This window comes from Silene latifolia, chromosome 6 (genome assembly GCF_048544455.1).
Source record: "Silene latifolia isolate original U9 population chromosome 6, ASM4854445v1, whole genome shotgun sequence".
NCBI lineage: Eukaryota > Viridiplantae > Streptophyta > Magnoliopsida > Caryophyllales > Caryophyllaceae > Silene > Silene latifolia.
The window spans coordinates 58,204,515-58,218,816 of record NC_133531.1 but is presented as its reverse complement, the minus strand read 5'-3'; the positions used below and the strand labels follow the sequence as shown (position 1 = coordinate 58,218,816).

General features: G+C 38.4%; 1 protein-coding gene across 1 annotated transcript; it reads left to right on the top strand.

Moving 5' to 3' along the window:
* Positions 1-775: 775 nt before the first annotated feature.
* LOC141588117 (uncharacterized) lies at positions 776-5,271 on the top strand. The gene is made up of 8 exons (XM_074409572.1): positions 776-1,148; positions 1,401-2,668; positions 3,140-3,262; positions 3,350-3,829; positions 3,958-4,064; positions 4,297-4,425; positions 4,542-5,037; positions 5,080-5,271. The coding sequence occupies exons 1-8, from the start codon at positions 776-778 to the stop codon at positions 5,269-5,271; spliced, it is 3,168 nt and encodes a 1,055-aa protein (XP_074265673.1).
* Positions 5,272-14,302: the final 9,031 nt, after the last annotated feature.

Genomic DNA, 14,302 nt, shown 5'->3' with positions numbered 1-14,302 from the left:
TATGTATCCATTGTCATTTGTTTTGCTATTATTGTCCCTCATTTCGATCATGAACAGCTAATCGCTTTTCTAGGATTTAGGGTAGCCATGGCGAAGGAAGGACGATTAAATTAGAATACCCGTAGTTTAGTTGTATGCATCTGCTGCTTTAATATCTTTTAATTGTTTGAGTCGACGCACTCAATTAACTGTCTCGATATCCCCTTCTCCTAGATCGAAAGATTGGAAAAGGAGTAGTTCTGCAGCGTTTCATTAGGATTTATGCTAGCTAGGGCGAAAGCTAAACTAGTATTGCCTAGGGCGAACTAAGGACCGAAAGGTGACGTTTATTACCCACAGCTTGAATTTAGGGCATTCATGATTTAGTCCGGATTTTAGAAGCCATGGTGAACCGACAATCCTAGTACTTTTCTTCCTTGCACATCTCTATTTTATTTCTCTCTCGTTCCTTTTATTCTCTCCTTTACTCGTAGTTCTTAGAAAACAAACAATCAAACCCCCCATTTTGGGATACTTCCGGCAGACCTAGTTGACTATAGGATTCCCATCTCTCTGTGGATTCGATACCCGACTGCCTCTGCTACATTTAGTTGAGACCCGTTGGTTTTATCTTTGACAGGGTTGCGACAGCGGTGTCAAATTTTGGCGCCGTTGCCGGGGAGACGGTGCAATTTTATAGTTCCTTTGTTTGTCTTTTGTCTCAGGGAATTTATTCCTTGAGACAGTTCTCATTCTTGGCCCGAAAGTTTTTGTGCTTACAGGTTATAGTTCAGCTATGGAGGCAATCTGTGGAAGATGTGGCGAATGGGGACACAATCCCATTTCATGTATGGCTACATCCGAGAGAGTTCTAGCCTATCGGAAGTTTAGGCAAGGAGGCTCTTCCTTCGAGCTTTATGCTGACAATATTCAAGTCGAGTACAATCTTAAGGCCACCATTCACACGCAACATCTTGAGCAGCAATCTGGTGCGGATGCCCTCCGTAAACTGCTCGAAAAGTGTGAGTCGATGTGCTTAAAGGAAGACCCGGTAAATGCAATAAGTTTTAGGAGTGGTCGCACTTATGACGGACCAGAACATACTCCTGAAAGTTCAAATGCCGAGCCAAGGATTACTGTTCAGCAAAATGATGAAGAACTGCTGAAAGGTGGTCGATCGAGTGATCTTACTTCTCGATCGACCAGTGTTGAGGAAGAAACCCCTCGATCGAGAGCCGACACCACTCGATCAAGTGAGCTACACAATGAAACCTCTCGATCGAGAGAGGTTAGTAAGAAAAGCTCTCGATCGAGCACTTCTGAGCCTCGATCGAGAGATATCGAGCGTACGGACACGCATTCCAATGCTGACCGTAGTGGGGTACCCTCCTGTGCTGCGAGGGTGTCAAGAACCGATAAAGGTAAAGAGAAAGAAGAGGACCCACTTCTTATGGTCAAGGTCCCTTATCCGAGTCGATTACGTGACACGAAGACGGAGAGACAATTCAGCAAATTCGCAGATATGGTAAGAAATATTCAGGTAACCATTCCCTTTGCCGAGTTAATTACCCAAATACCTCCTTACGCAAAATTTATGAAAGATATTATTACGCGTAAGAGGGAATTTGGAGAAACAGCTACTGTCGCTTTCATGGAAGAGTCTAGTAGTCTAATTTCGGGAAAGTCTCCCCCTAAATTGAAGGACCCGGGTAGTTTCTCTATTTCTTGTGTTATAGGAGATGTGGTGATAAATAGGGCGCTGTGTGACCTTGGAGCTAGTGTCAGTGCCATGCCCTATTCTATCTTTTCTAAGCTTAAACTGGGTCACCTAAAAATGACCAATATCACCCTACAGATGGCCGACAGATCTGTTAGACGGCCCTTAGGTATCTTAGAGGATGTGCCCGTCAAGGTGGGCAAATTCTTTATTACAGTGGACGTTATTGTATTAGATATTGCTGAGGATACCCGTACCCAGATTATTCTGGGTAGACCGTTTTTGTGTATAGCTGGAGCTATTATTGATGTCAAACTCGGGCGTTTGACTCTAGAGGTAGGGGATGATGTGATTACGTTTAGTCTGCCCGAGACCTTGTCTAGACCGATGATAGAGGATACTTGTTATTCTGTCGATATTGTTGATGAGTCTGCTTACGAGTTTTGGTCGGATTCCTTGGTTAAGGATCCGCATGAGCCTTTGATGTTTCTAGATGAGTGTGCAGATTTCTCAGATGACGAGGATGATATCGAGGAGTTGCTTGGAATTGCCACAGATGAGATAGAGCTGTCTGACGTTCAGCTGGAACAGGTAGAAAACTTGGCACATACTTTGTGCTCAGTCGAGGTAAAGGTCCCCGAGCGTAAGGCTCTTCCCTCTCATCTTAAGTATGCTTTCCTCGATGATACTGAGCAGTTCCCAGTGATTGTGAGTGCTAAGCTCAACGACAAACAGTTAACTGCTTTATTGACTGTTCTTAAGAGAAATAGGAAGGCGATGGGATATTCGTTGGATGACCTTAAGGGCATTAGCCCTGATGTTTGCATGAACATGATTGAGCTAGAGGATGATCACAAACCTTGCAGACAGGGTCAGCGAAAGCTGAATCCGAAGATGGAGGAGGTTGGGACGGCTGAGGTTATGAAACTACTCGATGCAGGTATTGTTTATTTAGTTGGGAATTCTAAATGGGTAAGTCCCATTCAGGTGGTACCTAAGAAAGGAGGTACTACAGTTGTCCGAAATGAAAATAATTAGCTAATACCTACTAGACTAGTGACCGGGTGGCGGATGTGTATAGATTATCGGCAATTAAATGCCGCCACCAAGAAAGATCATTTCCCCCTTCCTTTCATTGATCAGATGATAGAGAGATTGGCTTCTCATGAGTTTTTCTGTTATCTGGATGGGTACTCAGGGTTCTTTCAGATCCCTATTCATCCAGATGATCAGGAAAAGACTACTTTTGCTTGTCCTAAGGGTGTTTTTGCTTATCGCAGGATGCCTTTTGGTTTGTGTAATGCCCCTGCTACCTTTCAGAGGTGTATGATGGGGATCTTTTCTGAGTATATCGAGTCTATCATGGAAGTCTTTATGGACGACTTCAGTGTCTATGGGAATGACTTTGATAATTGTTTAGCTAACCTTGATAAAGTTTTGCAGCGATGTATTGAGGTTAATCTGGTGCTAAACTGGGAGACGTGCCATTTTATGGTAAATGAGGGCGTAGTCCTTGGGTACTTAGTCTCCAACAGGGGTATTGAGGTAGACAAAGCAAAGGTGCAAGTAATCGAGCAATTACCCCCTCCAGTTAATGTTAAGGGGGTGAGGAGTTTCCTTGGTCACGCTGGCTTTTATCGTCGGTTTATCAAGGACTTCTCAAAGATTGCTCGACCGCTTACACAGCTGCTTTTAAAGGATGCTCCTTTTGATTTTAATGATGAATGTCTTTCTGCTTTTAACACTTTGAAGCAGGCTTTGGTCTCTGCACCCATTATCCAGCATCCAGACTGGAAGCTGCCTTTCGAGATTATGTGCGATGCCAGCGACTATGCACTAGAAGCGGTGCTAGGCCAGCGGAAAGACAAGGCGCTGAATGCGATTTATTATGCGAGTCGAACTCTGGATGAGGCTCAAGTGAAATATGCTACCACGGAGAAGGAGCTTTTAGCTGTTGTTTATGCGTTAGATAAGTTTAGATCGTATTTGTTGGGTTCTAAAGTTATTATTTTTACAGATCATGCAAACAAAACACCTTCGAACAAGAAGGAAGCTAAGCCCAGATTGCTGAGATGGATACTCCTCTTACAGGAGTTTGACTTGGAAATTAAGGATAAGAAGGGAGCAGAAAATGTCGTGGCCGACCATCTGTCGCGTCTGACGTAGCAGGAGGGGGAGGATTCTCTTCCTATTAATGATTATTTCGCTGACGACTCTTTATTTTCTGTTGATGTTTTTTCTGTGACTCTGTGAATTCTAAGGATGGTGCTGAACCTTGGTTTGCAGACTATGCTAACTTTGTTGTCGATCGTGCATCGCCTTTGCCGATTTATCTCATCGAGCGGCAGAGATTCTTACACGATGCACGGCAATATTTCTGGGATGACCCTTATTTATTTAAGGAATGTGCAGACGGACCCTACAGACGGTGTATTCCGCAGTGGGAGACCAAAGCTATCCTAGAAGGCTGCCATTCGGCTCTTTGTGGAGGACACCACGGTCCATCACGTACCGTGGCTAAGGTATTGCAGTCAGGTTTTTATTGGGCAACTCTTTTCGCTGACACTAAAGTTTTTGTTGCTAGCTGTGATGCTTGTCAGAGAACGGGAAACATTTCCAAGAGACATGAGATGCCTCAGAACGGCATCTTATAGGTTGAGATTTTCGATGTATGGGGCATTGTTTATCAAGGGCCATTCCCGTCTAGCCAGGGTAACAGGTATATTCTGGTAGCTGTAGACTATGTGTCTAAGTGGGTGGAGGCGATTGCCACTCCCAATTGTGATGCCAGGACCGTGATTAAGCTGTTTCGTAAGATTATTTTTCCCCGTTTTGGTGTCCCTAGGGTCGTCATTAGCGATAGGGGTATGCATTTTAGAGAACAACAGTTGACTGCTTTGCTGTCTAAATATGGTGTTAAACACCGTAGGGGTTTGGGGTATCATCCTCAGACTAGCGGACAGGTTGAGGTCTCTAATAGGGAACTAAAAGGGATATTGAGCAAAGTAGTGTCTAAATCACGGAAAGAGTGGAGTGCTAAATTAGAGGACACGTTGTGGGCTTATAGGACGGCTTTTAAGACACCAATCGGTGCTTCACCGTATTGTTTAGTGTATGGAAAGTCTTGTCATTTACCTGTTGAGCTAGAACATAAAGCTTGGTGGGCTATCCGCCAGCTTAATTATGATGCTGACTTGTGTGGTGAGAAGCGTTTATTGCAGCTAGATGCGCTGGAGGAGTTTCGGCTGAACGCTTATGATAGCTCCCGAATTTATAAGGAGAAGACTAAGCGCTGGCGCGATAAGAGGATTGTACCCCGCGAGTTCCATGTTGGGCAAAAGGTGTTATTGTTTAATGCCCGGTTGAGATTGTTTCCTGGTAAGCTGAAGTCCAGGGGGAGTGGTCCGTACACGGTAACTGGCGTCACAAAATTTGGATCGGTTGAGTTAGAGGACTCCGAGGGGAATCGCTTCAAAGTTAATGGTCATCTTGTGAAGCATTATTATGGGGTTGATGCTGTGGTTGGACGCGTTAAAGTTCTCTTTTTCGACGCGATGGCGGAGCGTGATGTTTGACGCTTATAGGTCGTGCGGGACCTCATAAACCTGCACTTTTCGGGAGGCAACCCGATTGTAATTTGTTATGTTTGTTTTTGGAACTTTTGACACTCTTTATTTCTGTTTGGTGTGCGTTTGAACAATTTTAATGGAGTTTATGCGTAATTTATACAGCACAGGTACCGTACTGTTGCTTACTGATGCAACAGCCCTCGATCGAGTAGCCTTCTTGCTCGATCGAGTGGTCCTTCCCCTTCAAAGCTCTCGATCGAGCTCCTACCTGTTCGATCGAGTTTATGCGCCGCTAAAAGCCTCGATCGAGTGTTACTTGTCTCGATCGAGTACTGTGTTCTTATCGATCGACCTGATCCTTTGTCGATCGAGAGCCCTACTAACCTCTCTATCTGGTTCGGTTTGGGGAGGTCCGTGGTCTGCGCGCTTTTGTAAGTTTTCGGCTCTCCCTCTCTTTAGTTTGCATCTCTTTTCCTTTACTTTGTACAATGGGGACATTGTACAGTTTGGTTTGGGGAGGGTTTGCATCCATATCGTGTCTGCATGTTGTTTTTATTGCATTTATACCCACGTTTACTTACGTTTGCATTGTATTTTATTTCATAAAAATCAAAAGTCTCATAAAAATTGAAAAATTTCAAAATTCAAGAAAAATCATGTTTATTTATGCATTTTAGGTTGAGTCTGATTGGAGTTTTTCATTGCTGATAACTGTCTTTTTGCTTAAGCCTTACATTGTTTCACATCTTTAGCAAAAGTCTTTGCAATTTCTCGAATTTCGTTTCAAAATTCGTTGAACAAGTAGACTTGACTTGAAATTTTGGCAAACTACAATATCTTTCTGAGGTTTAGAGCTTTATAACTGGTGTCATCCATGACCAGTTCATGTAAGAAGTGAGTAGTTACTCCTTATAAGGCATGTAACATCAAATTGCATAAGCATGAGTTTAGTCTACTTAGTACCTGTATGCATTCGGGTCTGTGGTTGGTGACACATGTTTGGAGAGGCAACCCCTTTATTTCATTTTACCCATGAACTCCACATAGCCAAATTACCTATTTTGTCCCTATTTAGCTACAATCCACATTTTTCCTACCCTAGCCGAGCTAGTAATGGTAGCTATGTTGGGAATGCGTTGATTTGCAGTTGGTTATTATATCTTCTCTTGAGTCGGCATGTGTCTTGGTCATCAGTTTGGTTGGAATGCATATGTACGGTTGTAGAGACTTTATTCATGTTAGATTGCATGCATGTTCTTATAGGTTGCAGTTAGGTGAGTGTTCTTTATTCTTTCTATCTTATATTATATATCACCCTGTGCCTAATTGTGTGATTGAGCGACCCGTGAGAGTCCATTTTTAAAAGTCTTGCAAGGTCAAAAGTTCAACGTCTTTTTGAAATATGCATAAATTCGTTTGCCTTGATATTGAGCTATCAGTAGTTGATTCTTATGCATTAAATGGTTTAAGCCGACGGCCTTCAGTTTGTCTGTGTTCTACTCCTATCCATTTAGTCCTAGCTAGTTGCATTAGTTTGCTTGAGGACAAGCAAAGGTTTGGTTTGGGGAAGTTTGATGCGTGCATTTTATATAGATTTTTACGGTCTCTTTTGGCACGCATTTCTATGCATTTGAGTGATATTATGTCACTTTATACCCCGAATAGTCTACTTTGGTCTGTTTTGCATTATTTGCAGGTACGAACCGGAATGACTGGAAATCAGCCTATTTGCGGTCCTCCAAGCTTGCTTAAGAGAGTCGGCGTGAAACCTTACCATCTTGAGACGCGTGAAGGCATCCAGAGGATTAGGAGAACACACAAGAAGTCAAGAACCCCTCGATCGAGATGTCCTGTTCTCGATCGAGTGAATGCAAAGGTGAAGGCCTCGATCGAGATGTCCTGTTCTCGATCGAGGGAGATACTTAGGGAAAGCTCTCGATCGAGCAACTGTGGAGTTCGATCGAGAGGCCACGCACTGATGGGCTTTAGTTCGATTGTGTTGTTATTTTATACGCTTTGTTTCTTTCCTATTTTTCGTATAAATAGGCAAGGAATACTAGAGACCTAATTATCACATTCTAGACGTAGAACGGAGACTGTTGCTTTATTTTTTTTTTGGATCGGAAATACTTTCCATCGCCATTTTCTCAATTCTTCTTTCGTTGAAATCGGTATTATCATTAGCATAATTTCAGTTCAGTTTCGTTTATTATGTATCCATTGTCATTTGTTTTGCTATTATTGTCCCTCATTTCGATCATGAACAGCTAATCGCTTTGCTAGGATTTAGGGTAGCCATGGCGAAGGAAGGACGATTAAATTAGAATACCCGTAGTCTAGTTGTATGCATCTGCTGCTTTAATATCTTTTAATTGTTTGAGTCGACGCACTCAATTAACTGTCTCGATATCCCCTTCTCCTAGATCGAAAGATTGAAAAAGGAGTAGTTAACGACGTTTCATTAGGATTTATGCTAGCTAGGGCGAAAGCTAAACTAGTATTGCCTAGGGCGAACTAAGGACCGAAAGGTGACGTTTATTACCCACAGCTTGAATTTAGGGCATTCATGATTTAGTCCGGATTTTAGAAGCCATGGTGAACCGACAATCCTAGTACTTTTCTTCCTTGCTCATCTCTATTTTATTTCTCTCTCGTTCCTTTTATTCTCTCCTTTACTCGTAGTTCTTAGAAAACAAACAATCAAACCCCCCATTTTGGGATACTTCCGGCAGACCTAGTTGACTATAGGATTCCCATCTCTCTGTGGATTCGATACCCGACTGCCTCTGCTACATTTAGTTGAGACCCGTTGGTTTTATCTTTGACAGGGTTGCGACAGCCGTGTCAATGGACATATAATCTTTGAAAGCACAAATATGGTTCAAAGAATTTTCATGTCCCTTGAATTTTGGGATGTCAGTCATAGTAAAGTTGGTAGACAACTGAGAATTGACAGCTTCATGCTTCTGACTATTCTCTCTATAGATGTCATCTCCCTTAAGATACCTGAGTTACTCCTCTAAGTACTTGAGGCGCTTTTTAGCTTCAGTGAGCACAAGAGGGTTGATTTCAGTATTTCCCATGACTTCAAAATTTGGTTGGGGACTTTCACGAATGGGGTCTTCTTTCAAAGGGAGTTGGTATTCTACCGCAAAGATGTGGTCTTCGATTAATTGCAGACGGATGTAAACGACATCAAGACTGGTTTGGAGGCGGAGGTTTGCAGACAAGATTTCAACATTACCATTACCTTGATTAGGGTTGGGTTGACTATTGATACTTGTATTGCTTCCGACATTTTCGGTCATCTTGGACTGAGAAGAACCTAACGGCGTATCAATACTGATTCGACTACGGCACACACTTACCCATAAACACAAAACACGAAAACTAGCATGAAAGGATGGCTCGGCGTGGATTTGACGCAAACTTGACCCTCGAACATGTGTGGGTGTTCGAAAGAGTCGTGTAAAACGTGTATAAAAACACGGGTTTTGAAATTCGATTTTGAAATGTGATGCCTAACAAACCATTTTTTATGATTTTAGGCGTTGTGACTCGAGGTGATTAGACTCGGTAGTTCAAAATGACGGCGTAACGCCTAAGAACTCGACTTGAGGACTCAAAATGTAATGGAAATGGATTGCGAGATCCTACGAAAATTTGACTTGGTCTAATTTGATTTGAGCTATTGTAGAGCCTAACACAATTTACATTTGACATTTTAAGAAATGATTTATATACATAAAAAAATGTTTTTAATTTTTTATTTACTTGAAATTTTCGAAAATTTGAAAGAAAAGGGATTTTGAAAACTTTGACATGGTTTTGTTTACAAAAGCTGATATAAAAAACTCAGAAACGCATAGCATGTATACATACAAACAGGCATTATAACAGTATGCAGAATGCTAGTAACGGGTTTTGGTTTAGAAGGGTGTTTCCATACCAAGCCATCAAACCCCGATTTGTGGAGATGTCAGCACCAAACATGAGTACGATCGGTTCCTCATTCCATTCGCGCGAGTAATGAAAACTCTTGATACAAACATGAGTATGCATCATGGTGTGGGTTACATCAATCGATATCCATCCATTAGGAACAAATAAGAATTTGCGCCATCGATACAGGACAATTGGTCGATTTGGGTTGGTTTAGAGCCTATGAAGGCTAGATAAAACGATCTAAGAAGATTGAGTAATGAGAATCAACAATTGTCTTATATTACCTATTTCCCAATCACGTTTCACCAAGGGTAACACTAGATCGAGTCTAAGTGTATCATCCCCAGCGGAGTCGCCAAACTATGGACCAACGCCACCCGCACCGCGCGCACCCACGCGTTGTTTGTTAAAGTGGCGGCACTTTTTCCCACGGAACTTTGTTAACAAAACACGTCATGGGCCGTAAACGATTTGAGAGGCTTAGAAACCGGTGAAAGGTTGAATAAACCTACGTTTGAGGAGTTGCCACCAATTTTGTGGAAAATTGGAAATTGTTCGAATACATCATGCCATGTCAAGATATAAAGTAATGACATGAACACTAAGAAATTTGTTGCCCTTAGCATTATATGTCTAAAATGACTCTCGTGATGCCATGGAACATGGGTGCTCACAGGTATCTGAGTAAAGAGTGAGGGTACGTAATAAGAAGTTCTTTAATCGAACACCTAATCCCGCCTCCCTCGATAGCGGCCTCTACTAATGAATGGGAACGTCGTTTATACTCGATATTGTTAATTATATGTATGTGGCAAACATTGGATTAAGTCCTAGCATGTGAAATTATACTATCTCGGTGAACAATCAATTTAGAATTGACGATCAAAGTGAGTATTTATATTGATTACATGTGAGAAAGTCCAGCAATAAATAATACAAATACATGAAATACAAAATATAAATTATAATGCGAAAAGGATCGAATTTACGTCATAAAGATGCTCGAAAAGAAGTTTAAAAGAGAGAAAATAAAAAAAGGATCAAGAATAAAATACAAAAGTCGAAAATATTAGAATTAGGTGATAAAGGCGATAAATAAGTGTTGGGAAATGTGTCCTCAACAATAGTGCGATCACATGATTTAAATATCATTATTAAATATCATTTTAAGAATACATGTGGGATGTAATATTTTACAGTCAACTGGTCCACACATATCGGTAATGATTGGCTGACTAGAGTTTGAAATTACTGTCGTGTGACGGTGGTGATCAGTTGATCCCCTTAGGTCATACCTATAGGAAAATACTCTTAATTGATTATTTAATTAATCCTATACCGATACGAGTTAGTTAAATTGCTTAAAATTGACGGATGATTTTGTGAGTATAATTTACGTATCTTATTGTAAATATGATTAAATGAGACACGGTCTAAGTAATCGAATTGTTTTATTACTTAGATGAAATTATTGTTTACAGAAACAATTGAAACGTAATGAATAAATTATTATAAATACAAAATGTTGTAGTTTATAATTTGGAAACCATTTTGGTACAAGTAATTACGAATTACTATTCGATTTTGTATATGACATATTTTATGCGTATGTTGATTTTTAATATGTTAAAAATACATTACAATTTCATATGTCAAGTAACATATCACATATGTTACAATTGACAAATGACAAAATAAAATGGACCATCCATTTTATTTTGAATGTACCGAAATAATGGAGGGAGTTAGTGGAATTAAATTGTGTTAATTGTTAAGTGGAAAACACAATGATGGAAGCTAACAAGTAGCCATGCAAACCTAAGCTTTTGAGAAGAGCAAAAATAAAAAGCATTGGGCATACTACCCAAGGCCTTTTTCGGCCAACCATATGAGAAAAGAAAAGAGAGTTTTTCTTTTTAATATTCATTCATCATTTTGGATACAAATTTTCTAGAGTAAGAAAATTAGAAACTCTCTACAATTTGTAAAATTCTAGAGAAATAAAATCTCACAAAATACCACCTCTTGACCGAAATTTTCAAGAGTAAAAATACAATTTATTTGTGTCAATTTTATAGTAAAAACTAATATTATTACTAGATCTAAATAATGTTGGTTGTTATGAGTGTTCCTTGGGTATATGTCTTAGGGAGAGATTCTACCTTTGAATCTTGTTCATCCATAAGGAAAGCTCAAGAACTAAGTAAGGTAGGTGACCTTACTAGTGCCCAAATATCCAAAACATGCAATGTAAGGAACCGATTTCTTCTTTTAAATATTGATGTTTGCATGCATAAGATCATTAGTTAATTTTATGACAAATTAAATTAAAACATATATGAGTATGTTAAGTATATAGATCTTTTTTTCTTTCAATCGGTATCAAGAGCCATGGTTGTTTGCATGCAAATCGGTTAAAAGTTTTTCCGAGTTATAAGAATAACATATAAAACTTGTATAATTTGTGTTATTATGATATATCACGAAATTAATTTATGCATGTTAAATTTCTGGTCCTAAAATGTTTTAGGATATTTTGGTTAATTTGAGGATTTTTATTGTTCATATTATACAATAATGGCATTTAAATATGATTTTATGAGTAAAAATGTCATTTTCGGTCTAAAATTAGCTATACTTCGAATTTTCTAGTGATTTTTGGATATGTTGTCACATATATTATTTTGAGATAACCTGTAAATTTTCATGATTTTTGGACTTCTTATGCTCGAAAAATGGATTTTTCATTATTAAATTCGGATTTAGGTGAAAAATAGGTTAATATGAGATAAATTTCGAATCTGGTCATAGAAATTTAGTATGTTGTCACATGCAATTTTACAAGATGTGTGTAAAATAATGGGCTATAGTGAAGTCTTTTTGCATGATTTATGGATTTTTGAAGAAAAATGGCATGAATAGTGACTTAATTAATGAAAAATTAATAAAACATACTCTATGACTAAATAAAAACATCATATGTTGCATTTTATTATTTTTTTTCAGATCTAAAATTGAAAAGTTAATGTATTATAATTTTTCCCATGTTTTTATGATTATTTTGTTAAAAACCGATAAACCGCAACATTGTTTATCCGAAAAATTTCGAAATTTTTAACCTAAGTTTTTGAACATTATGAATGTCATGGTATTTTTCCAGAATGTTCATGAGTTTAAAATTTCAAATTTTGAATTTATTTGAAATTTTGTGATTTATTTGAAGTTTATAGCTTATTTTTATAATTTTAAGTCCATTAATGAACAAATTTTAGTAATATGAGTTAATTATGGTCAAATAATTAGTGAAGACTAAATTTTGAGTCCTAAGAGGTTAGGGTAATTAACTTATGCATAAATATGAATTTATGTAATTTTTGTGATTATAAAATGTTAAAATCCCGCAAATCCGTAAAAACCGAGTAATATACGATATTGGCTAATTAAAGGCGATTTAGCATAAAATTGGGCATGTTCATACATATTATAATGCTGCATTTTCTTTATGATTGTCATAATTTTATTTATGTAATTTTGAATTATGTAATTTTTACTTAGTATGGCCTTAGTTTTTTAATTGGTATTACCCGAAATGTATGGGAATATCGATTCGGTTGTAATTTATTGTGATCTCGTATCACCGTTTTGTAATTTAATAGATTTATTTTATTTTAGTTACAAATGTATAATAGGAAATTATGTAATTTGCTATGTAATTTAATTTATCTCGGAGTTCCCAAAGACGGATTTCTTCAAGATGGCGATACATAAAGACGGTGTTACCTCGAGATGCGTGCCACAACCGAAGTTCAAGGGACCAATGGAGTTGGTTTCCGAATATGTAATAGTTAATTAGATTTTCTATTTTAGGAAGGCCATACTAGGATTTATTTTTATGCTTTGCATTTTATTTATATGTCACATGCATCGCTAAATCGCCATAACTAAAACATGCATCCTCATCTCATCGAGTTTATCGACCGTGTCAATTAGAATTATCGTAGTTCACCGCTTTAGTTCACTTAAAACGTGATGGATAATAAATTGACATGACCTCTCGCTAAAACAATTAATTGAGACATAGCCTTACCAAATAGTAGAAACCATGAAAACCTATTTCGCGAGGGAGTGCACTCGGCCCTACCGGGGTACAAACCTTGTTACGTAGGGGAAGTGGGTGATGAATGTTAATCCACCGAGTTCATGTTAATAAGGGTTTCATCGGCCATACCGTGCCCAAGTTGATGTGGATTTGGATCATGGACACATTTATTCGAAATTTGGATTGAACTCAACAAAAGTTTTTCGATAAGGGTTTCATCGGCCATACCGTGCCCTTGTCGGATGTGTTTTGGGTTATAGATAATTATTAGAGTAATTTTATCGACCAAGAGTTCTAAAAGTAGAATCGATTAAAACGTTAATCCACCGAGTTATATTGATAAGGGTTTCATCGGCCATACCGTGCCTAAGTCGATATGAATTTGGGTCTTGGAATCATTTATCATAGTTGGGTAGAGGTCACTATGTAAATGCTTTACTTGTTGTTTACAAGTATTAATAAAACGATAAATGTTAAGTTTTCCACTATTCCGTTGTTATATTGTTCTATTTCTTTACCACAATTCATATACGATATCATTTCGATTCAAAACTCCATTAAAACATCGTAGCTAAAGACAAAATTTGAATTTTCTTCTAAAGACCTCGAATGGACCATTGCTAAGGATCTCGTGTAAAGAGTATAGATTAAAGTTATTCATTATCAAACAGGTTTTTGATTCTTGACTAACACTTCTACTTACAATGGATTATGTTTCATATACTTAATTGAATTAAGTACCTTGAAGCGATAAATTGTTTTGGTAATTAGTTTTGTCAGAATTCGGAATTGACCAAAATAACGCAACCACTTCAATGAAAGTAATCTTTATAAGATTCACCTTTGCTTCTCTAAGTAAAGACTCATTGAAATGAGTGGGGGCATTCTCTTAAACCGTTAAGATGAGGACGAGGTTAAAGAAGTAAAATTAGAATGGAATTGATACAAGGTTATGTTAAAGGTAAAGTTGTTGAGAATGACGATACTAAACCT